Source organism: Macaca nemestrina, chromosome 10 (assembly GCF_043159975.1).
Source record: "Macaca nemestrina isolate mMacNem1 chromosome 10, mMacNem.hap1, whole genome shotgun sequence".
Lineage (NCBI taxonomy): Eukaryota > Metazoa > Chordata > Mammalia > Primates > Cercopithecidae > Macaca > Macaca nemestrina.
Window position 1 is genome coordinate 109,833,953 of NC_092134.1, and position 25,021 is coordinate 109,858,973.

Sequence of the window (25,021 nt, forward strand, 5' to 3'; positions counted from 1 at the left end):
GCACTGGGGCAAGTTGACCTCCTTTCCTATAAGGTTCTTCTCATGACCAAAACCTGCGCGGCTACCTTCTGCCTATTACGGTATAACCACCTTTCATGGCCAGCGTTGCATTTCTTCTGGAAGGATGTTCCTAACCGCCCTAATTCCTTTATTTATTCCAGGAATATCTATTAACATCAGTACATATTTGTCTCCTACCTCCCCTACCAGACTGTGAGTTTTATTTGAATATCATTGTCTATCAAGAGCCAAGAAAAGTGCCTGACACATAGCAGATATTCACTAAATTTTGTTAAATTCTGGTGAATGAGTAAATGGATTAATGAAATAAATGTGATTTTGGTACATGCTTAAGAACACAGGCTTTGCAATACATGCAACAAACAAATATCTACTTGTTTGAATGCAGTGAAACATAAAGGCAGTTTTTACTACGAACATGTCGGTGTGTATGGTAGACTATGTATCTCAATGGGTGATTATGTATCTAAGGCTAATACACTTCTGTGAGTTGTTTTAAAAAACAGTAAAATGTAAAATGTCACAGAAACATTTTCAGACTTCAAAATAATACCATTCTCTTAAACTAGCTGAGTCACTGTGTCAGAGAAAGAGAGGGAGGGAGGGATGAAGGAGGGAGGAACAGAGGAAGGGAGGAGATTGAAATGATAGGGAGAAGCAAGATATCTAAGAGGAAAAGCGTGACATGGGAAACACAGTGTGAAGAGCAAGCTGCTTAGGCTATTACTTCCAGACTGAGTTCAAACTTGCTTCTCCAGGTTTGCCATTTCCTACTTATCTTGTGTAAATGCTGCAGTCAGGTCTTTACTACAGAAATAACAACTCCTGCCTGTGAATTACACGGATTCCTTTTACATATTCTGACAGGCTGATTATAATTATTGATTAAATGGTAAGATCATGATGAAGAAAATGAGGAGGAGGAGGAAGAGAAGAAGGAGGAAGAGAAGGATATAGGCCTAGGTAGTTAAGGAATCAAGATAAAATGCTGACTAAAAAATACGCAACAATTTTGTGAAGACATACAATCTGCTGCCTAATTACAAACTCCTTGATGACAACAGGGTCCCTTTTGAGTCAAGGTCATCAAGGCTGATAGGCACTTCTCAGATCAGCTGGTAAATGAAACTGTGAAAACTAAGATGAGCATGTGGAAGGACACTGGAATTTGTGTGCCAGGATAAGGATAACGTCAAGAGCAAGAAAATCAACAAGCAAGCCATGGCCAGAAGCACTGGAATTGCAAGGGCTGAGGTTGCAGAAGCTGAGCCAGCCAGAGGGAAACGCCAGAATTTTCCCTTAAAAGGTTGTACTAATGCAGCAAATCAATCAGGTAATGCATTAATTAGTATAAAACATTCTACTAATGTTGAAAATCAATGGCCTACCCTATAGTTGATTCTCTAGAATTGAGAAATTGTGTACTTGAGGAGATGAGGTTTTCTGTTTACCATCTCATAGAAATAAAATCTATTTGAAAGTATCTCTTATATAGAATAAATAACATTTTATGTTCTGTGTCTTAAATTTTTAAATGAGACATACCTCTCTCAATTCCTCAACTGAAGGATTAAGAACAAATTAAACTAATTTCATTTTTAGTTGAGATAATTGCTTCAACGGTCCTCAGTAGAAAAATAAAGCCCATATTTGCTTATTAGAATAATTAAAAATCACCTAAAAACATGTATTAAAAATATATTTTTTAGGTGATTTAAAAATCACCTAAAACATGTATTAAAAATATATTTTAGAAATATATTTTAGTTTTTAGCTTATCAAAAACATTCTGACAAATTAATAGAGAACTTTCTGTTTAAAATGACTAATAGATATTGTTACTAGCTAGCAAATTTTATAATGGTTAAACTCATGAATTTAAAAATACTCATAAAATCTATTATTTCCCATAGGCTTATGATATTTCTTATATAGAACATGAGACTGGTCATATATGGCATATTTTATCTTTCTTGGCTTAATGAAAATATTTTATATAGTAAAAGCATCATAATGAATGTTTGATATGTCTTACCCTATATAGTTCAGTTGAGGGAAAATAACATATATTGGTAATAATGCAGATATTTATAGAAGCTACAATTTATTTGGTGTGGATGGTCAGTCACTTTCTATAGTAATTCATTGAACTAGGACCTTTTAGAAAATGTTGCTAAGACTCATAAGAATTTATTAAGTGTTAATCTGGTTGATTCCATGATACATAATTAAAAATTCCTAAGGCTATAATAACAGCTTTACTTCCTTTCCTCTTTTATTATTTTAACTTTACATAAATGGTGAGAATTATAAAGGTTATCAATATGTTAAGCTGTCAGCGTGATCTTCCGGTCTGGTGATGATTCTGAATTCCACATTCCTTATATCGCTAATCTTTTTTTTTTTTTTGAGACGGTGTCTCACTCTGTCACCCAGGCTGGAGTGCAGTGGTGCCATCTCGGGTCACTGAAACTTCTGCCTCCCTGGCTCAAGGGATCCTACCTTGGCCTCCTGAGTAGCTGGAACTACAGGCGCCCACTACCACACCTGGCTAATTTTTGTATTTTTTGTAGAGATGGGGTTTCACCATGTTGCCTAGGCTAGTCTAAAACTCCTGAGCCCAAGTGATTCACCTGCCTCGGCCTCCCAAAGTGCTGGGATTACAGGTGTGAACCACCACACTCAGCCTCGAATCTCATAAATATAGTAATCATTTCTAAGGTCAATTTCTAAGGTATTTTCTGGTTATTCAAAACTAAAGAGTTTAAGACAATATACTGGTACTCTTATTCGTGTATGCTAACTGACTTTAGAGTTGTAAGATGCGTACAGTGTGTATAAAGTAGCAGAAAGATTCCCAATCTGGGAAAACAGGGAAGTGTTTTATGGGCTTTTAGTACATTGATATACCCTTCTTGACAGCAACATCAGAATGGAGCCAAAAACGTAAAGATGTTCAACTTTTAACTGAGTGATCTCACTCCTGAGAAGCATTTAATAGATGAGAAGCTGAGTGCATGAGGGCATTCCCGGCAGTACTCTGTAATATAACAAACAATGAAAAACTACCTCAGTGGACGAGGGGAAGTAGTGATTAATGTGGTAACAGCATCTGAAACAAAATCTATGATACAATGACTTTAACAAATAAAAGACTAGATAGCAACATGGAAAAGCTTGTGATATAATGTTCATGGCTTAAACAATGTAATGATAACAATATAAAATATATATCCATGTAAACAAAAACCAGTCATACAAAAATGAAAAGTTATTGTTGTTAACATTGATTATTTTTAACCTTACTGAGCTGTTATCTTTTTAATTAAACAACAATAGGAGTTATTTATTAATCATACCAATTTCTTTTCTAAGTTCCAGTAGATAGTTCTACTAAATCCATTTGGAACACTAAAAAGACGACTTTTGTGGGTTTTATCCGAGTTAGGTATCCTGATAAATCATTACCACTTTGGTGATTCACAGAATACTTCAAGGTACCTTCCAAGGAGGTCTAAAACAATAGGAAATCAGTTATGAAATTAAAAACACCAAGCAGTTTTTACTTTTTTTCTTCTTAGGTGTATATTTTGGCTACTACACCATTCCAACGCATTATCACTACCAATTTCCTCAAACACCTTTAGAACATGAAATGCACTATCAGTTTCTACACCACATCTTTTAATGCCAATCAGTAGGCTGATTCCATGAATCAGATAAGGAAAGTATTAGAGATTCAAAGGCTGAGGTTTGCAAAAAGGAATTAAGGTAAAATGAAAAAATAAATTCTATTTCAGCGGTGGCAAACTCAAAGACTACAGGAGGGGCCAGGAGAGAATAGAAATGAGGATAGCAGGCTGGGTATAAGTAATAAGGAGTGGGGACTGTGGCAAAGTGCAGAGCTTGCCCTAACAGCAACAGCCACTACAGAGCTCCAACAGGTGTTGACATGCGTGAACGCAGACCTAGGGCTGCCAGATATTCAGAATCTTCCAAAAGAGGCCAGAAATAGTGATGCTCATACAAAATCTCTTGAATTTTTAACTTTCGATAACTAACTTGAATTAGTTTTATATTTTATTTTCTAGCAATAGTCAAATAACAGCTGCCCTTAAGCTTACTTTGGTTTATGGGCTCCTTGTTTGCCACTTCTGCCCTATACTCACATGCAGGGATTCCTCAAAAGGATGATTTTTATTTGAAAGAAGTCACATTTTCTCTGTTTGCCATATGTCACATTTTCAATTTAGGCGTCTTCATAGAACAAGTAAAAAGAATGAAAGGAAGGAAGGAAGGAAGAAAAATGCAAAATAGGGAAGCTAAGTGTGAGCATGTTGGTAAGCATTAACCAGCGGGGGCTTGCAATCTACAAGAACATTATACTAAGACCTAAATGTTCTTGAGGAGTAAAATCTTAGAGGGTTTTACTTTTATTCTCAATATAATGATTGAGGAGACATTCTGAGTCACTACAAAAGGAAATCAGCCCAAAAGCCTTGTTATACATATGGCTCCCTTTACGGAAATTACATTAAAAATGATAAGAGAGAACTGGCCAAATCTGACCAAGATGGAATCGCCATGAGCTACCAAACTGCAAATAGGATCCAAGTGTGTATGTATTGTGCTTGTTGCTAATTTCCCTTTTCCTATCCCAGTCCTTCCAACTCTCATTTGCCATCTTTGGCTGTTAAATGGAAGTCTGTCATTCTAAGGAATATGAGTAAAGGAGGAAACGGGAAGCTAAGTGTAAGGAAGTTTTTACTTGACCTGTAGGAATTTACACATCATCAAAGGTAGACTCTGCGGATGGGTGGGCCTGAGTGACTGGAAGGAAGGGGAGAGTCTACTCAACTAATCATTTGCATCACATGCACCCAAGGAAAAAATGTTTACCTGGTGGAGCCACGGTTAACCTTTTTTCCTTGCTGAGCCGGTGCCCTTGGATGAATTCACTCATGGAGGGGGGGCCCTTCAGAAGAAATGATTCTGTGGAGGTGGGATCAGGGGGAACTCTTAATAAATTCTGTAGGTAGGAAGCCCCTGAAGTCCTGGGACGGCTCTGATCACAAAGGGAAGGTGAAAATTGTCTTGCAGGAGATCCAAGAAAAATACATATAGGAAACAAAAAAGTTTTACTTTAATTACCTTTCAACGCCTCACCAGTGACAACATTATTTATATTGGCATTTCATTGTTTAAATATGTAAATCAATATTTTTGCTATTTTTTTTTTTTTAAGTTTCCACATCAGGATACAACCCTATTTGGAAACTGTTCTGGATACTGGAAAAGAGATTTATTACAGTTAGTCAGCTTGAACCACAAATAGAAAATATATTATTTGAGTCTTTAATGAAAGCTCCTAAAATAAAAATGTTACCATTAACCGAAAATACATGGTAAGTAACTCAATAGCCAGGACTCTGGAAAAAGGTCACACAATCAAGCCCCTAAAAACCTTACAAGTGGTTTCTCTGGGCAATATTCCCATGCCAAATGAAAAAGCACAAAAACCACTGTCAAGAAAAGGACTGTGCGTATTCCACCCCATTTTATCTAGATATAGACATGCCCTTTCAGTCCGTCATCAATTTTGGTCATATGGACAAAAGTTACCCTAAGAGAACATATTCATATCCTTGTCCCATTAAAGAGAAGCTGATAAACAGCACCATTTCCAAAGGTACAACGACTTTTAAAATTATAACCCAGGTAGAACACGCTTCATTCTTAATATCCACCTTTATCTACTAATTCTTAGGTTGGAGGGAAGGGAGAGGCACATTTACACATACAAAGAGTAGCAAAAATATTAACAGACACTTGAAAATTATATTACGATTAACCAAGAGGAGGGATTGGGCAGGGGGTTAGAAAGGACTACATAAACACAATTATCAAAAAGGTTTTGATCTGGAAAGACCCACATTAGCAAGGATCATTTATATGCCAGCTCCCATTTTTTCTTTTCCTTCCCCTCCTCCATCCTCCACAGCAAGAGCACATTCATTTTTGCAGTTAACTAAAATCTGGCCACTGCACCGTACTATGAAGATCGCTGCATGCATACCTTTTCCTCTGAGTGCCACTGCTGACCCGAATGTTGGGTGTCTGTGGGCCCTGACTATGCAGGAGGTAAGTGTCTATGGTGGGCACGGTGACTGATGCCTCCCCACTTACTTTAGGGCTGCCGATCTTGCTCTTTCCAAGTTTGCCTTTGCTGCGTCGGGACTGCTCATGGTCAAACTCTAAGTCCTCCAGCCTCTGGGTCAGGGCGAGTTTTTGCTGGATAGCCATTCGTAACAAAGTGTTTAGAGTCTTCTTCTCATCCTCTGCGGCTGCTAACTGTCTCTGCATCTCATCCAACTGGGTGACATATTCATCACATCTGCAACCAAAACAAAGAAGGGGTCAGGGGAAAATCTTGGTGAAACTGAATTTGGACTTAAGTTGAAAAGTAATAAATTTGACTGAAATGTAGAAATTCAGAAGACTGGTTTAAAGATCTAGCAATAGAATGTAGATAACTTATAATAGCAGAAAATTGGAATGTATGTTCATCCATACAATGAAGGATAGACAGGACATTTAAAAATATTTATTATTATTTTCTTGTTGTTTTGTTTGTTTGTTTTTTAAGACTGAGTCTTGCTGTATTGCCCAGGCTGTAGTGCAGTGGCGTGATCTTGGCTCACTGCAACCTCTGCCTCCCAGGTTCAAGCAATTCTCATGCCTCAGCCTCCCAAGCAGTTGGAATTACAGGAGTGTGCCACCATGCCCAGCTAATTTTTGTATTTTTTTAGTAGAGACGGGGTTTCACCATGTTGGCCAGGCTGGTCTCGAACTCCTGACCTTAAGTGATCCTCCCACCCTGGCCTCCCAAAGTGCTGGGATTACTGGTATGAGTCACCATGCCCAGTGATGATCATTTTTTAAAGAGACAGGGTCTCACTATGTTGCCCAGACTGGTCTCGAACTCCTGGCCTCAAGTGATCTTCCTGCCTCAGTCTCCCAAAGTGCTGGGATTACAGGTATCAGCCACTGCACCCAGCCCATATGGAGACAGTCTTAATAGGCAACGTCTTAAACCCCAGGGACAGAGTTATTGTGGGGCTGCCGTGTAACAGCAGAATAACGGTCAAGTCTCCCACAATGTCCACAGTACCTGAAGTGTCTTACAGTAGCTCTTTTTACTGTATAACATTTTATTCTTTGGAGGAATGTAACAAGTTTATTATAGGCTATGCCTATAATATCCAAAATAATAATGTTTATGAAGAAAACATTTCCTTATCTGTATTTACAGGTTTTAGTTTTAGTACAGATTGCAGCTGTTGCTCTTGTCAATTTGACTGATTTGCCTGAATTAGAAAACTGAGTATTTTCAATGATTTCTCAACCAGATGACAGAGCAATGAGTTGTCAAAAAAACAAAAAACAGAAAACCCTGCAAAAACCAAGAATTGCGCAAGGTTTGATACAGATATAGCAGGCTGTCCGAAACATCTTTATTCAGGTTTCATACTTGTGCCAAAGAAGGAAGATAAGCTTAGTGATCTTTTTTCCTTACCAAAGGCAAAACCTGAGCACATATACATTTGGAAGATAGAGGTGGCGTGGGGAAAAAGCTCTTTCTGATTTTTTTTTTTTTCTGAATTTATTTACCCACTAAAATATGAATAATAAATATTGTTCACGCCAAAAAAAAGTATATGAAAATGGACAGTTTGGGGATAACAATTCCTTTTTATAAAAAACTATTATTATTATTATTTTTGAGACGGAGTCTTGCTCTATCACCCAGGCTGGAGTGCAGTGGCATGATCTCAGCTCACTGCAACTTCCGCCTCCCAGGTTCAAGCAATTCTCCTCCCTTAGCCTCCTGAGTAGCTGGGACTACAGGTGTGTGCCACCATGCCCGGCTAATTTTTGTATTTTTAGTAGAGACGGGGTTTTACCATGTTGGCCACGCTGGTCTCGAACTCCTGACCTCAGGTGATCCACCCGCCTTGGCCTCCCAAAGTGCTGGGATTATAGGTGTGAACCACCGTGCCTGGCTAGGGGATAATAATTCTTATATAAATCAGATTCAGACTTGAAATGTCCTTTGACATTTTTAAAAGTTTCCTTCTCAAAGAGGAAATTTATGTTTTCTTGATTCCAAATGTAATCCTGATTCTTTCATCAAAGAGGGGGACATTGTGCCCTATTCCTATTCTCTATCCTGTCTACCATAGCAGCCAGGTAAACACATTCTATTCCCCAAACACTGTCATGCCCTGAGACCCAGAAGCCAGTTCCCTACAGTTCCTCTGCACCCCTGTAGGCTTTCAGGCACTCAGCCTTCTCACTGCCATCTCCAAGAGATTCAATCACAAGGTCTGAGCTTAAGCCTGTACTCTCCTAACATACAAAAAAAGCTGGACAGTTTCTGGGGGACTCCTATAAAGCACAAGAGATCTTTTTTTGTTTGTTTTTAACACTTTTACATGTATCAGCTACATGTAAATTATTTAAAAATTCTGCCAGTAAAGACATAGTAATAATTTGTGAATTTTGCACCAAGTTTGCATCATACAAGATATATAATTGGTGGGATTTGGTCGGGCATGGTGGCTCATACCCTAACTCAGGACTTTTGGAGGCCAAGGTGGGCGGATCTCTTGAGCCCAGGAATTTGAGACCAGCCTGGGCAACATGGCGAGACCATGCCTCCACAAAATCCACAAAAATTAGCGGGAGTGGTGGTGCAAGCCTGCAGTCCCAGCTACTGGGGAGGCTGAGGTGAGGTGGGAGAATTGCTTGAGCCCAGGATGTCCAGGCTGCAGTGAACCGAGATGGCGCCACTGCACTTCAGCCTGGGTGACAGAGACCCTATCTCAAAAAAAAAAAAGTAATTTTTTTTTACACTGCATTGTGACAGCAAAATATGTATTTCAACAGTATACTGAAAATCTCAAGATTCTGAAAACTTCAAATCAAATACATTCTTAACAATCACTTCACGTTTAAAAACAAAATATGGCCGGGTGCGGTGGCTCACGCCCATGATCCGAGCACTTTGGGAGGCCAAGGCGGGTGGATCATGAGGTCAGGAGATCCAGACCATCCTGGCTAACACGGTGAAACCCCGTCTCTACTAAAAGTACAAAGAATTAGCCAGGTGTGGTGGCGGGTGCCTGTACTTCCAGCTACTCGGGAGGCTGAGGCAGGAGAACGGTGTGAACCCGGGAGGCAGAGCTTGCAGTGAGCCGAGCTCTCGCCACTGCACTCCAGCCTGGGCAACAGTGCAAGACTCTGTCTCAAAAAGAAAAAAAAAGCTGGGTGCGGTGGCTCATGCCTTTGATCCCAGCACTTTGGGAGGCTGAGGATCACGAGGTCAGGAGATCGAGACCCTGTCTCTAGTAAAAATACAAAAAATTAGCCGGGCGTGGTGGCGGGTGGGTGCCTGTAGTCCTAGCTACTTGGGAGGGTGAGGCAGGAGACTCTCTAGAACCCGGGAGGTGGAGCTTGCAGTGAGCTGAGATCGCGCCACTGCCCTCCAGCCTGGGCAACAGTGTGAGACTCTGTCTCAAAAAAAAAAAAAAAAAAAAAAAAATTCTAAGTAATTAGCTGGTATGATGATTATTAACCTTCATTATGACAGTATCTTCTCACACAGTACTAAAGGTAAGGTGCTTTTATATACTTTGATGTACTTCCTTCACAGAACTCTATTTCAGAGGTGATAATATTTAGCTATTCTAGGAAGTGGGGTTTTTTGCCTTATTGAAAGCTTTTTATTTGGAAGGCGAGTCTCTTTGGGGTGCATAAATTCTAGAAACAATCTATTAATATTAACTCACTTAAAAAATATTTTTATGTAATAGAATTTCTGGATCCAGAGTGTTCAGTAGGGGGCTCTGGAAAACAGCACAGAAGGCTTGCAAAATTTTAGATACATCAGAGGGGACTTCCACAGATTTTCTTCACACTTAGCCATCCTAGACTACACACTGAATACACTCAACATGCACAAAGGCAGGGCTGTGAATTTTAAAGCCTTTTCCCCACCTACCACACCCAGTCGTAGGAAGAAAATACTGTTACCTTGTTGCAAACATTGCTCTCAGGGAGGAGAAGGTTGCAGCATCTTCTTTCAAAGCCTTCAGTTCATTTCTAAGCTTCGTCATGGTTTCAGTCACCATTGCTTTTTCATTTTCATATTTGTTCTTGAGATTAGCTAGTGCCACCTCAGCTGTCTAAAGCAGAAAATCACACTGCTTACAATTTTCATATCAGGAAAATCCATCATACAGATTGCTTCATGCTGGGCCTATTATGTTCTTTTATAAAAGGAAAGTGAAATTGATTTGGTTACATTTTATATAAACATAGGTATGCGCTTGGGACAGAGGAAAGTTTTTCTTTAATGTCAAAATGTGTTGTGAATTCATAATGTAGTTAAATTGCCCTATAAGCCCTTTGTGAGCCAGAGTCAGTATCAGGAGCTAAGAGAATGCCAGTAGTTTAATAAATATTTAATGCAGATTGTTGAAAGTATGGGATTTCAGGACAAGGAGGGAGCCAAAATGAAACTTTATACAAGAAAAATTTTACTAATTATTTCGTAAAGAAGCAGAGCTTCTATTGGAATAATCAAATTGGAATATGTTAGAACTCAAATTTTGTCACCTGTGCTCCGTGGGGCCAAAACATAGAATAAAAGACATACACCATTGTAATTTATGAGTATATGATAAACTATAAATCCATGTTATATGTTTAAGGAAAAGAAGTGATAGAGAACTAATTACTTTCTAATTTGCATACAATTTGTCCAAACAATGAAAGAGTCAAATATAATTCCTTAAAAATCTCCACAAAAGTAGGGGTTACGAAATGTTGAATGAGTTAAAACATTTGTTTGAATCTAGGATTTGGGCATAGTGTTTCAAATCAAGAGCTACCCTGGCACACACATAAGTAAAAAAACACACTGACTGAATCAATGCATAAAATCAGCGTATACTTAGGGATTGCCCGTTTGATGCATAGCACATAGTTTGCATGTTGAAGCCAAACTGTGAACACATTATTTTTATGAACTGGAAACTATAACTTTTCAAAATGTATACAAATACCCCATACTAATGAAAAACCCCATTACGAGTAGAGAAATCCATTACTAATGGGATTTCCCAGGAAGACTACCCTGGTTTTTAACATTTCTTTTGGGGCTTGAAATGGGCAGCTTGAAACCTTCATATGCAAAGTGACAACATCTATAGAAATAAATTCTTTCTTAAGTAAATCAATGTTGGGATGGGGTACTTTGTTATTGTTTTGGTTTCGAAGTAGTTTCTTATGAGTTTTGATTGGATTTAAATTCAGATTAAAATGAGACTTTACTCATAAAATACTTCTGTATGTTCTGTAGTGTTAATACTTGGAGGAATCTTCAGAAATATTACACATTCAGAAAATTATCCACAATGCAGAAATTGACCGAGGGAAAAACGGCAGTTGTTTAGTGTTTAAAAAGCTTAGACACATATTCATTTAAAACAGAAAAGTATGTTTAAGTTGTGAAAATGTAGATGTAACAAATTTGTAAGCACAGAGTCCCATGGTCAGTATCTAAGGGGAATAAAGAGGGGGATAACAGAAGAGCTAGACCTGAAATAGAAATACAAACTCATTTATTGTTTGTGACAAATACCCTAAAGCCTCAGTTTTGTTTGTAGATTTGTTTGTCCATAGACTGTGCAAAGTTTTTCCAGAATTAAGTAATTTTAAGTATCCATAACTCATTGGATTTGCTGATGTCTGCATTCACCACATTCTCCACACACTCCAAAGTTGACTTTCTAAATAAAAAAGTCTTATTTCCAGCCACGTAGACCTTTGTGAGCATTCCCTGAATATATCATTCTATTTTGTCATTCCTAAGCCTCTCTACCTACTGTTCTGTCTGGAATTACTTCCTCCTCCTCTGGAAAACAACTCCTCACCCTTTAAGAACAAACTAAAGTATAATTGCTTCTGTGAAGTCTTTTCCGCTCCTCTAGGAAACCTTAGTTGCTTCCTCTGCATTGTTCTCATAACTTGGATTACAGCACGTGTAATGCTGAACTGTAATTGTGTTTCTATCCTGACATCCCCAGGAGGCTGAGTCTTCTGGAAGGCAGGGACCATGTGTTAGTCTCTGAATCTTCAGCATGCAGCACAGTGCTAGATGGATGGTGCTTCATAAGCATTTACTGACTTCATCAGAAGGCACTGTGCCTATGAAAAAATCCTTAAGTAAATGAGAAGATTCATAGAGACTACAGAATGCCTATTTTATTTATTTATTTTTAACTTCTATTTTAAGTTCGGGGTACAGGTGCAGGATGTGCAGGTTTGTTACATAGGTAAATGTGTGTCATGGGGGTTTGTTGTACCTATTATTTCTTCACCCAGGTATTAAGCCTAGTATCCATTCTTTATTTTTCCTGATCCTCTCCTTCCTTTCATCCTTCAGCCTCCAATAGGAACCAGTGCGTGTTGTTCCCCTCTATGTGGCTATTTGCTCTCATCATGTAGCTCCCACTTATAAGTGAGAATATGCGGTATCTGGTTTTCTGTCCCTGTGTTAGTTTGCTAAGGATAATGGTCTCCAGCTCCAACTATGTCCCTGCAAATGACATGATCTCATTCTTTCTTATGGCTGTATAGTAGAATGCCTATTTTAAAACAGGGAGATTTCCTTTTTACCCTAGAATTCTCACCTTAGCCTTAAAAATGAACATTCCACAATGTCTAAATATAGTGAATGTCATCTGTTAATACTTAAAGTTATTTATGGCACATAAGCATCACAGCAACAGGCCCAACATAATGAACATGTAGACCAAATGCATCACTAGAAACGGGTTTTCATTTAATTTACTGAGTCCATATAGACTGTAACTCTAATGTAATGCAAATGGTACAGGTTGAGCATCCTTAATCCAAAACCCAAAAGGCTTCAAAATCTCAAACCTTTTGAGTGCTGACATGATGCCATAAAATTCTACACTTGACCTCATGTAATGAGTCACAGTCAAAATTTTGTTTCAGCCACAAAATTATTAAAAATATTGTATAAAATTACCATCAGGCTATGTATATATGAATACATGAAATTTCTTGTTTCCTGTCTCATGAAATTTCATGTTTGGACTTGGATCCCATCCCCAAGTTATCTCATTATATATATATGCAAATGTCCAAAATCCAAAATCTGAAACATTTTTCATCCCGAACATTTTGGAAAAGGGATACTCAACCTGTACTACAAAAAATTGTGAAAATAAAACTTCAGCTAGGAATGCTTTGTTCTGTTCTGAATTCCCGTGGTACTGTTTACATCACTCTAAAGCGCTTGATGAGTCCTATCTTATAAATAGCTATAGGCAATTGTGGAATTCCTACTAGAGTATGTCATTTATTTTTGCATCCCTGAAAATATGTTATTTTATTACTGTCTCCCAGAAAATATGTAATCAATGAATGCTGGTTCACAAATTAGTCTCTGTTGGTGGGCCAAGTGTCCTTACCTATACCTCTGTTTCAGTTAAGCATCTTGATTTTTTTTTTTTTTTTTAAGACAGATTTTCACTCTTGTTGCCCAGGCTGGAGTGCAATCGCTCAATCTCAGCTCACTGCAACTTCCGCCTCCCGGGTTCAAGCAATTCTCCTGCCTCAGCCTCCCGAGTAGCTGGGATTACAGGCACGCACCACCACGCCTGGCTAATTTTGTATTTTTAGTAGAGACGGGGTTTCTCCATGTTGGTCAGGCTGGTCTCAAATTCCTGACCTCAAGTGATCCGCCCGCCTTGGCCTCCCCAAGTGCTGGGATTACAGGCGTGAGCCACTGCACGCGGCCCTAAATTGTTAATATTCAACCTTTAGGAAGAAGTCAGAGAAGTTATTTGGATGGCTTGACCAAGAATGCCCTAGGATAGCATGTCCTTGATAAAGTTTATGTAAGCCTTATCTAATATGGTATTGGTTATTTATGACCACTCTGAATCATTGAGTCTTTAAATTATAGCAGAGTTATAATAATAAATTCCTTTATTCTGACCTAAAATTGGAGTCAGATCTCTCACAAACTCTTCATTCACTCTAATCTTTTCTATTTTTCTAAAGTGACAACACAAAATAAAGTCGTATTTTGCCCTTAGGTTTATATAAAACATGTTAATAGTGCAAACAGTATTATAGCTTATGGTATAGATGTCAATTATATAAATAGATTTATGGGAACTAGAGATGAGGACTCGAAAGCTGCACTGTAGATGACATAATAAGGGCGTGGTTTTCCCCAGATAATGGCAAACGGAGAAGGCATTCTGAATCTGAAATTAACCTTCAATCTCTAAAGACCAAGAGCTCCCCTGACCTACTATATTCACTGGCACTGCTTGCGTTTGCAAGAGGGCATTTGGTGCTTTGTTGCTTCTCTTTATCAACACCAACACTTATTCAGCACCTTTCTCAAATATGTGTCTTTTGAGGCTATCTTTTCAGATAAACTAAATAAAGGTGAAAAGAATTTTCCTGCTTATATTTCGCAGCACTCCCACCCAGGTAAAACTCAAGGGTGGAAAACAATTTCAGTCATTAAAGAGGGCTGGGAATTCGACAGGTTCATGTTGTAACATTACTACTTGTCCAGAAGGACAGGATCAATAGCTAGGAAAAGCTCCCTATTACTTAAGTTCTGACCCATGTGAGTTAACATCCCATATGAACCTAAATTTCAGATACGTGGTCACTAGCACAGGTAGAGCTCATTCTCATACTCTCTCACACGCACACTCTCTCTCATTTGCTTGCTAAAGTGGCCCCAAACTATTTAATTTGTTGATAACAATCTGTCTGGCTTTGTTTCTGTAACTCAGTTCCTCACAGTTGTCTTGCCTTTCATCCCTGACTTGTTCATTTATTTAGCACTCTTGTTTCTCTAGGTTTGGGATGAAGGACAAAACACTCCTTTTAATCTTGCTATACTTGGCTGGGTGTGGTGGCTCATGTCTGTAATCCCAGCACTTTGGGAGGTCGAGGCAGGCGGATCACTTGAGGTCAGCAGTTCAAGACCAGCCTAGACAATATGGCGAAATCCTGTCTATTTGAAAATACAAAAAATTAGCCAGGCATGGTGGCACACGCCTGTAATCCCAGCTGCTTGGGAGGCTGAGGCATGAGAATTGCTTGAACCCAGGAGGCGGAGGTTACAGTGAGCTGAGATGGCGCCACTGCACTCCAGCCTGGGCAACAGAGTGAGACTCTGTCTCAAAACAAACAAACAAAAAACAAAAACAAAAACAAAAAATTCTTGCTATACCCCTAGAAATTGAGTCTTGAATCTGAACCTCCAGCTCCAAAGCCGGGGTCCAGTTATTGGCCATCAGACCTTCTTCATGATCTGCACCCAGACTTCCCTCTGTTTGCTCCGGCTGTCTGCTGGGTGTCTGTCTTTCTTGCTGTATCTCCCTGGTTGGTGTAACCTGTCTTGCCAGCCTATTCTGCCACCCTCCATCTCCTGTTTCCACAGCTACTCACTGCCAGGCTTCAGCCCAGCACCGCCTGAGCTGCCTTTCTACATCTGTGGAAAGGCATCTGGATCTTCTCCTGTGTTTTTAACTTCCTCACCTCTGCCTCCACCTAGCTGGGCACAGATATTTCATCCATTCACTCATTTAAAAATAATAATTATTATGACATTCTGATCTGACACTGGGACATGGTTTTATTTCTCCACTGACCAAGAATCTGAACTCTCATCTTGATGATACTGGATACTCAATAAATTAGGGAATAAATTAGTTAAGAAAGCTTTAACTAGCATGCTTTCACCAGTAGAATGAGATTACCTGCTTATTGGCTTTCAATACCGCCCTCAATGTGGCAATCTGCTCCCGTTTGGTGCTCAGCAGGGACTTTAGCTTGAGGATCTCTTCCATTAAGGCTTCTTTGTCTTTATCAATCATGGGGGCTAGCTCCCGAGCCGCTGCTCTTTGACGAGACAGTTGCAAGGACCGGTCCACAGCTTTCTGCAGATGCTTGATTTGGTCCCGGATTATGGCATTAAGGTTGTAGATATTCATTGGCTCTTTGCGGATGTCACTTGTATCCAATACTGGAGATGACGGTGGGGCAGTAATAACAGGAGAGATTGTGGGGGTCTTAGTTGGACTTGGTTCTTTGCTGGCCTCTGTGCTTTCTTTTGCAACTGGTTCAGATGAGGTCCTTGTTTCTACCGGGGATGACACACCCCGCCTGGCTAATCGTGGGGACAAAAGTCCTCTGGGATCATCAGGCCCTTTCAGGCTGCCACTGCGGGTGACTCTGCTCTGCCTATAGTAATCCAGCATGACCCTGTTGGGAGTTTCATTATTACATAGACACACATGGTGGTAAAGCTGAGCTAACTCCTCACTGAATGTCACTAACTCATCCTGGGCCGTATTAAGAGTATTGTGATTTTCATTGGCTATGCTGGTCATCTTTTGCAACTCCTTCTCCATGTGGGCCATCTTCTCACCACTCTCCTTGGTGGTCTTCTCAAGGCTTGTCACCTGCTCATCATACATCTGGATTTTACTCTCATATTTGGCCTTCTCATCAGTGTAGTTTTCTACAGATTTATTATATTTCTCCTTTAAGGCCTTAATTTCAGCTTTCAGATCAATCACCTCAGTTACTGCCACCCTATATTTGCATTCAAGGATCTCTAAGCCATTGATGTCCACTTCGTAGTCATGGGCCTCCTCCCCTGAGTCCCGGCCCTTCTCCCCGTCCAGCTCGGCCTTGAGCTCCTTGCTGCTTTGCAGGCCCCTCATGGCATTGACGTGCTCTGTGAGCCGGTGCACGCGCTCATGCTGCTCCGTCAGTGCTCCCTTGGTGTGTTCCAGCTGTGTCTGTGACTCCTGTAGGTTGGCCAAAAGAATGGCCTTTTCCCGCTCTACCTGCAATGGCAAAAGAAAGTCTCTGAATGACCTCAGTGCAGCACCAATGATGAACTTAATCCATTCACAGTCGGGCATGTATACACTTAAAAATCACTGCAGCAGAGCCAATGTTCCCACTATTTCAAATTAAAATGGAGTGTTTTTTATTACAGCAGTTCTGGTAAGTCAATCTAAAAGTACATAATTCTAAAAGAATTATACTGCAAGTAGTTACCCATCAATTTCACTTGTATCATACACACATACTCATGAAACTTCAATGTTATTAGAACAATCTTATTTTCATTTTTAACACCTTGCAGAAAACAACATGACTTTAAGAGATAAGCATAGGACTGGTGTTATTTTTATGAGTGCCTTATAGTACATCTGTTTTTCAGATCATTAAGTGACTGTATCAGGGTGCCTATGAATCAATCATCCTTTCCTTCCCAGAGCTCAACCCCAAATCAGGTTTAAAACCTAAGGCTTTAACTTACTAAATATTGCTGAGTACTTTAACCATCCTCTTAAAAATAAGCATTTAGTCCCCAAAACAAACATGCACTACATTTGACAGTTTTTATCTTTTTTTAAGACAGGGTCTCGCTCTGTCACCCACACTGGAGTGCAGTGGCACAATTGTGGCTTACTGAAGCCTCTGCCTCTCAGGCTCAAGTGATCCTTCCACCTCAGTGTCCTGAGCAGCTAGGACCACAGGTGCGCACCACCACACCTGGCTAATTTTGTGTGTGTGTAGAGACAGAGTCTTGCTATGTTGTCCAGGCTGGTCTTGAATTCCTAGGCGCATGCCAGCCCCCTCCCTGCCTCTGCCTCCCAAAGTACTGGAATTACAGGCGTGAGCCACCATGCCCAGCTTTGATGGTTTTTAATATAAAAGTCAAAGAACACATACGGAATTTTAGAGCTAAAAGAACAATTTATAAGTCAATTCAATTCCTTTAGTCCAAAATAGGAACTGTAAATATTAGCAATTAATTTGAATAATGTGATATGTTTATGTAGACAGGAAGTATTACCACGTGATGAAAAACACTCAGGTGTCCATACAAAACACTGTCTCATTAAACATAGGTATATAAGAAATTGCAATGTGAAAAAATTTTAAAGCATTTCTCTCCTTCCATATGGGTAAATATTATGAATTATGAGTTTTTGCATTTATAATGTAACTGTTTCTGAATAACAAAATAATATTGTTTACATTATTGTTCTATAAGAAGTATCATGGTGTTCATATCCTTCTGCACTTGTGTTTTCTTTTCTTCTTCTTTTTAAAAAATAAACCATCATGAGATCTGCCTTAAGAGCAATGAATTGATGCTGAATGTCTTTATATCTAAAGGAAGATATCAATTCAAACTTTTTTTTTTTTTTTTTTTTTGGAGACAGAGTCTCGCTCGGTCGTCCAGGCTGGACTACAGTGGTGCGATCTCGGCTCACTGCAAGCTCCGCCTCCCAGGTTCACGCCATTCTCCGGCTTCAGCCTCCCAAGTAGCTGGGACTACAGGTGCCCACCATCACGCCCGGCTAATTTTTTTTGCATTTTTAGTAGAGACAGGGTTTCACCATGTTAGTCAGGATGGTCTCGATCTCCTGACCTCGTGATCTGCCCTCCTCAGCCTCCCAAAGTGCTGGGATTACAGGCGTGAGCCACCGCACCCGGCCCAATTCAAACTTTCAAACTTCCTGGATCATACATTAAATCCCTAAATGGCAAGTAAAATTATTATAATTAGAATATAATAAATATTAATCATTAAGTATGGTTAATATTTTAAAACTAGCTTATTACTTTAGGATATACATATATATATGTAAATGTATAATACAGTAGAGTAGTATTTTTATGATCCTTTGTGGAACCTGATGCCCCTCATTAAGAGAGGACTATCATGGTAGTCCTCTCTTGGTAAGGTTCTGATATGCATAAGTTTCAGTTACTATGCTTTAGTTAAAACATCAGCTACTCCCCAAACCATGGTCCAAATTTCAATGACCAAATAGATTGATTGTGAGCCATGCATAATGCACAATCTTCGCTGCCAGCTGTTCAGTCTATAAAATCACTACATAACATCATGACCTATGGCAAATGACACCACTTCATTCAAAGTCAACCAGTGATTGGTTACTATGTATCTGTTATTCAGTTCACTCACAGACGGCTAAGGATATAGTTGCCTTGTCTTGTCTCCTAGTGATAAATCCATGTGATGTTTTACAAAAATGGATTACAACAAGAAAGAAAGCACAGCAAAGAAACAAAGAGTGACAATGCTGGAAGTAAAATTTGAAAAAAAAACATAAATGGAGTCAGGTGCACTGGGGTGTGCCTGTAGTCCTAGCTACTCCAGGGGCTGAGGCAGGAGGATTGCTTGGGCCCAGGAGCTGAGGCAACATAGTGAAACCCTGCCTCTAAAAAAATCCCTGAAACTACCTAAATGGAGTTATAGAAGAAATAATTGAATATGGAAATATTGACACTAATGCTGTTTGAGGGACTTTAGATGTGCACCCAAAGAAACTTAGTGGAGGCAATTTTTTCAATTTATTAAATGAAAAAGTACAGTATGGCCGGGTGCGGTGGCTTGTGCCTGTAAGCCCAGCACTTTGGGAGGCCGAGATGGGTGGATCATGAGGTCAGGAGTTTAAGACCAGCCTGGCCAAGATGGTGAAACCCCGTCTCTATTAAAAATATTTTAAAAAATTAGCCGGGCATAGTGGCATGCACCTGTAATCCCAGCTACTGGGGAGGCTGAGGCAGAATTGTCTGAACCCGGGGGGCAGAGGTTGCAGTGAGCCGAGATCACACCACTGCACTCCAGCCTGGGCGACAGAGTGAGACTCCGTCTAAAAAAAAAAAAGAGAAAAAGAAAAAGAAAAGTACAGTACGGTAGTTGCAAAAAGGATGAAAATGTCGAAGAGGAAGTGATGCTGGCACATTAAAGGTACTCGCAAAGATATTTCCAGATGTTGAAAGTGCAGAGGATAAAATGTTGGAAGATGATCCAAACTTAAAAATGAGGAGGACAATTTGCCAAAGCAAAGAAAAGATTCTTGCTCAGTGTCCTAAGTTTTTTTTTTTTTTGAGATGGAGTCTAGCTCTGTCGCCAGGCTGAAGTGCAGTGGTATGATCTCTGCTTGCTGCAACCTCCGCCTCCTGGGTTCAAGCAATTCTCCTGCCTCAGCTTCCCAAGCAGCTGGGACTACAGGCATTTGCCCCCACGCCCAGCTAATTTTTGTATTTTTAGTAGAAACAGGGTTTCACCATGTTGGCCAGGCTGGTCTCGAACTCCTGACCTCGTGATCTGCCCACCTTGGCCTCCCAAAGTGCTGGGATTTCAGGCATGAGCCACAGCACCGAACCCTAAGTTTTATAGAAGAAGGCAAGATCAAAATACACTTGATAAGCTGTTTACAAAGAAATAAAAGTTTAACTCTCAATGTTCCTAATGTTTTAAATTATGAAGTACTAAGTACTTTTACTATATTTTCATTTCTATATGTATTTATAAACAACAGTAAGAGACTTTTTAATGTTTCACAAAAATATTTAAAGATCACAACACAATTGTAAATTTCCCCATTAATTATTAAGTTTGTTTTGCATGGTTTCAGTTTGCATGATCATTTTTTACTGTCCCGGACTACTATGCATTCCAGGGACTGCCTGTATAGTATGATCACATATATTAGAACTTAAGGTAACGGTTTTGTTATCTCAAGTTGTTATTTAGAGGCTTTTAAGTTATAGCTCTCATGTTATGACATGGTGTTTGCCCATATCTATGAAAGGAAAGCAACTCACAAATTACATTTTATGGCTGCAGAAACCAAATTATTCACAAATGACAGTACTGCAGGTAAAGAACTGGGCCTGTGGCATCAGAGAATACTGGAGTCAAATCTCGGGACCGACATTTACTTAGCTATGTGACTCTGAGAAAGCTTCAGTTTGGTAACCTATGCAAGGAGCACAGTAACACTTCATAGGAAATTTCGATGATGAAGTGAGATAGTGAATTTAATGCTGAAGGTTCTACAGTGTTAGCTATTGTGAACAATTGGTTAGCTGTGGTGCACCTCCCACAAGCCAAAATGTTTTTACATGGCAAACACATCTGTTTTCACAATTTTGAAAATTTTATAAAAGCAACTCTTTCATTTCAGAGTCAGGAAATATTTGAATACAAATCTTAGCTGGATTTCATTAGTTATAATAGAGTGTATCTCCAGAGGTGATGATGAATTTGCTTACCCAGACTATTTGGGTAATAGTTTTCAGTGAAAAACCTGGTAATTACGTAATATGGTATTTGATGAACAGCCATGTCATTTGAATTTTTCATAAAGGAGATGGAAAATCTCTAATCTATGCAATCTCAGTGAAAACTGATTATGTCAGAAGTGTTTTTCCCTTTTTTCCCTTGAAAATTAAGCAACCTTTGCACTGGAAAGTGTAAACATTATTCGATTAGTACACATGATTACAGATAAGACTGTTTCCAAAACGCCCTTCAAAAGGAAAAGCCTCTGAATCAAATAAACATTGGATCAAAACAAAATGTACTGAATGTGTCTGAAGCTTGTTTTAGCAGCAAAAGTGTTAAGACGAATAAGGTAATGCCTTTAGAACAGTCTTCAATCTGGACTCTGACAGTTCAGATTGAATGTAAACATTTTCTAAGCCTAAAAAAGGTAAGTCTACAGTGTCTTCATGACAGCATCTCCAGAAAACATCAAATAGAACACTGTCTCTTGCACGTATGCTTCCTCCCTACACAACAGGGGTCCTCAACTCCCAGGCCTCTGACCAGTACCCGGTTGTGGCCTGTTAGGAACCAGCCCACATAGCAGGAGGTGAGTGGCAGGTGAGCAAACATTACTGCCTGAGCTCTGCCTCCTGTCAGATGAGTGGCAGCGTTAGATTGTCATAGAAGTGCAAACCCTATTGCGAACTGCGCATGCGAGGGATCTAGGTTGCATGCTCCTTATGAGAATCTAATGCCCTCCAACCACCTGCACCCTATCTGTGGAAAAATTGTCTCCTATGAAACAGATCACTGGTCCAAAAAGGTTGGGGACTGCTGCTATACAGTACTGCTTTCTATATTTAATACGTTTCTGCTGAAATCAATTGAATAGGAAATTTTATCCAAATTACACATATATTACACACATATGTAAATATATATTATACACATATATCATATCTATCTATCTATCTATCTATCTATCTATCTATCTATCTGTCTATATATATTTCTCCCAGATAATTAAGTTTGGTCTGACAAAAAAATTACTAAAATACAGGTAATTTTGTAAAACTCTAACATTATATTTTCACTTAGCTATTAAGGCTTAGAGTACCTTAAATTGTATTTGGATTTCAAAGAGCAGATGCTTAAACTGTTTTTTAAATTAATTACTTTATTTATTTAATTTATTCTTTTGAGATGGAGTCTCACTCTGTCGCTCAGGTTGGAGTGCAATGGTATGATCTCGGCTCACTGCAACCTCTGCTTCCTAGGTTCAAGCGATTCTCCTGCCTCAGCGTCTCAAGTAGCTGGGATTACAGGCGTCTGCCACCATGCCTGGCTAATTTTTGCATTCTTAGTAGAGACAGAGTTTCTCCGTGTTGGTCAGGCTGGTCTCGAACTCTTGACCTCAGGTGATCCACCCGGCTTGGCCTCCGAAAGTGCTGGGATTACAGGCGTGAGCCACTGCACCTGGCCTAAATTGTTTTAGATTTAGTGCTTTGAATGAATAAAATGCAAAGCACTTTAAAGCTTAAAATTACTACACATTTTAAGCGTTACTATTTTAATTTCTATTTGTAAAGAATTTATCCGAGAGAGAGTTGAGGGGTTTATTATAATCTGCTGTAGTGACCGAGAATAGTTGTCTTATTTCTCTTCCTACAATCTTCATTTTCTGTCTGGAACTGGAGATTTTGTTTTTTCATGGTAGAGCTGGTTGTTTTGCCAGAAAACCTGACTTCAGTATTTGTAAACTGTTTGGTCTAGTGTAAGTATAAAACATGTGTTTACTATTATTATTGGTGTTACTATATCCCATAGAAATTATTTTTTACTTCACTGAATATTTACCTTTTATTTTTAATTTTTTAATTTTTGAGATGGAGTCTCACTCTGTCACCCAGGCTGGAGTGCAGTGGCATGATCTTAGATCACTGCAATCTCTGCCTCCGGGGTTCAAGCGATTCTCCTGCCTCAGCCTCCTGAGTAGCTGGGATTACAGGGACGTGTCACCACGCCCAGCTAATTTTTGCATTTTCAATAGAGACGGGGTTTCACCACGTTGACCAGGCTGGTCTCAAACTCCTGACACCTCAGGTGATCTGCCTGCCTCAGCCTCCCAAAGTGCTGGGATTACAGACGTGAGCCACTGCACCTGGCCTAAATTGTTTTAGATTTAGTGCTTTGAATGAATAAAATGCACAGCACTTTAAAGCTTAAAATTACTATACATTTTAAGTGTTACTATTTTAATTTCCATTTGTAAAGAATTTATCCAAGAGAGTTGAGGGGTTTATTATAATCTTCTGTAGTGACTGAGAATAGTTGTCTTATTTCTCTTCCTACAATCTTCATTTTCTGTCTGGAACTGGGGATTTTGTTTTTTCACGGTAGAGCTGGTTGTTTTGCCAGAAAACCTGACTTCAGTATTTGTAAACTGTTTGGTCTAGTGTAAGTATACAACATGTTTACTATTATTATTGGTGTTACTATATCCCATAGAAATTATTTTTTACTTCACTGAGTGTTTTCCTTTTATTATTTATTTATTTTGAGATGGAGTCTCACTCTGTTGCCCAGGCTGGAGTGCAGTGGTATGATCTTGGCAACCTCTGCCTCCCGGGTTCAAGCAATTGTCCTGCCTCAGCCTCCTGAGTAGCTGGGATTACCAGCACGTGCCACCACACCAAGCTAATTTTTGTATTTTTAGTAGAGACGAGGTTTCACCATGTCGGCCAGGCTGGTCTCAAACTCCTGACCTCATGTGATCTGCCCGCCTCGGCTTCCCAGAGTGTTGGGATTACAGGCGTAAGCCACTGCGCCCAGCCTCAATAACTTTTTATAAGTAGAGATGGGGTCTCTTTATGTCGCCTAGACTGATCTTGAATTCCTGGCCTCATGCAATCCTGCCAATCTGGCTTTCCCAAATGCTGGGATTACAGGTGAGAGCCACTCTGTCCAGCCAAGTCTTTTGACCCTCAATTTGACACTTAAATGATGATGTGATTCTTGTAACAGTATACATAGCATCAATATGCACAAATGGAACTCATAAATAATTTGTTCTTCTCTGCTTGAAGAGCAACAACTCTGATAATGCATGTCTGTGCCCCAACAAAAGAGAACTCTATGAAAAAAGATTGAGATAGAACAAAGAAACTCTATATGAGGGAATTCATCAGTTGTTAAAAGAAAAGTGTCTACTTTAGAGTGTGTGGTGAAAAGAAAATTCTCTCATGCACATGAACACACAAAGGTCAGTCAACTGGATGAAAACTAAAAAAGATGTAGGGAGAGGGGGCCCTTCCCAACTCTTATGAGATGAGGAGTACTCTGATACCAAAACTTGAGAAACAGCACTTTGGGAGGCCAAGGCGGGCAGATCACTTGAGGTCAGGAGTTTGAGACCAGCCTGGTCAACATGGTGAAACCCCATCCCTACTAAAAATACAAAAATTAGCCTGATGTGGTGGTGGGCACCTGTAATCCTAGCTACTTGGAAGGCTGAGGCAGGAGACTTGCTTGAACCTGGGAGGCAGAGGTTGCAATGAGCTGAGATCATGTCACTGCACTCCAGCCTGGGCAACAGACCAAGACTCTGTTTCAAAAAAAAAAAAAAAAAACTAAAAAACAAACAACCTCTCCATCCCAGAGAAACAAATTATAAGAAAATAAAACTAAAGACCAAGACCTCTTATGAATATAGACACAAAATCCTCAACAAAATACTAGCAAACTGAATCCAGCAAT

General features: G+C 39.5%; 1 protein-coding gene across 10 annotated transcripts in view; it reads right to left on the reverse strand.

The window, feature by feature from the left end:
• The window catches only part of LOC105484277 (BICD cargo adaptor 1), a 308,598-nt gene that overhangs the window by 40,328 nt on the left and 243,249 nt on the right, over positions 1-25,021 (reverse strand). For 4 of the 10 annotated variants that reach the window (XM_011745773.3, XM_071071912.1, XM_071071913.1 and 1 more), the window contains 4 exons: positions 15,912-17,006; positions 10,117-10,268; positions 6,098-6,415; positions 4,921-5,114 (listed from right to left, as the gene is read on the reverse strand). In XM_011745773.3, the coding sequence (XP_011744075.1) occupies positions 4,921-5,114; positions 6,098-6,415; positions 10,117-10,268; positions 15,912-17,006 (1,759 nt within the window). Of the gene's footprint in view, positions 1-1,821; positions 3,536-4,920; positions 5,115-6,097; positions 6,416-10,116; positions 10,269-10,320; positions 12,295-15,911; positions 17,007-25,021 lie in introns of those variants that run through there. The other 6 variants (XM_011745777.3, XM_011745776.3, XM_011745774.3 and 3 more) reach the window with 4 other exon arrangements.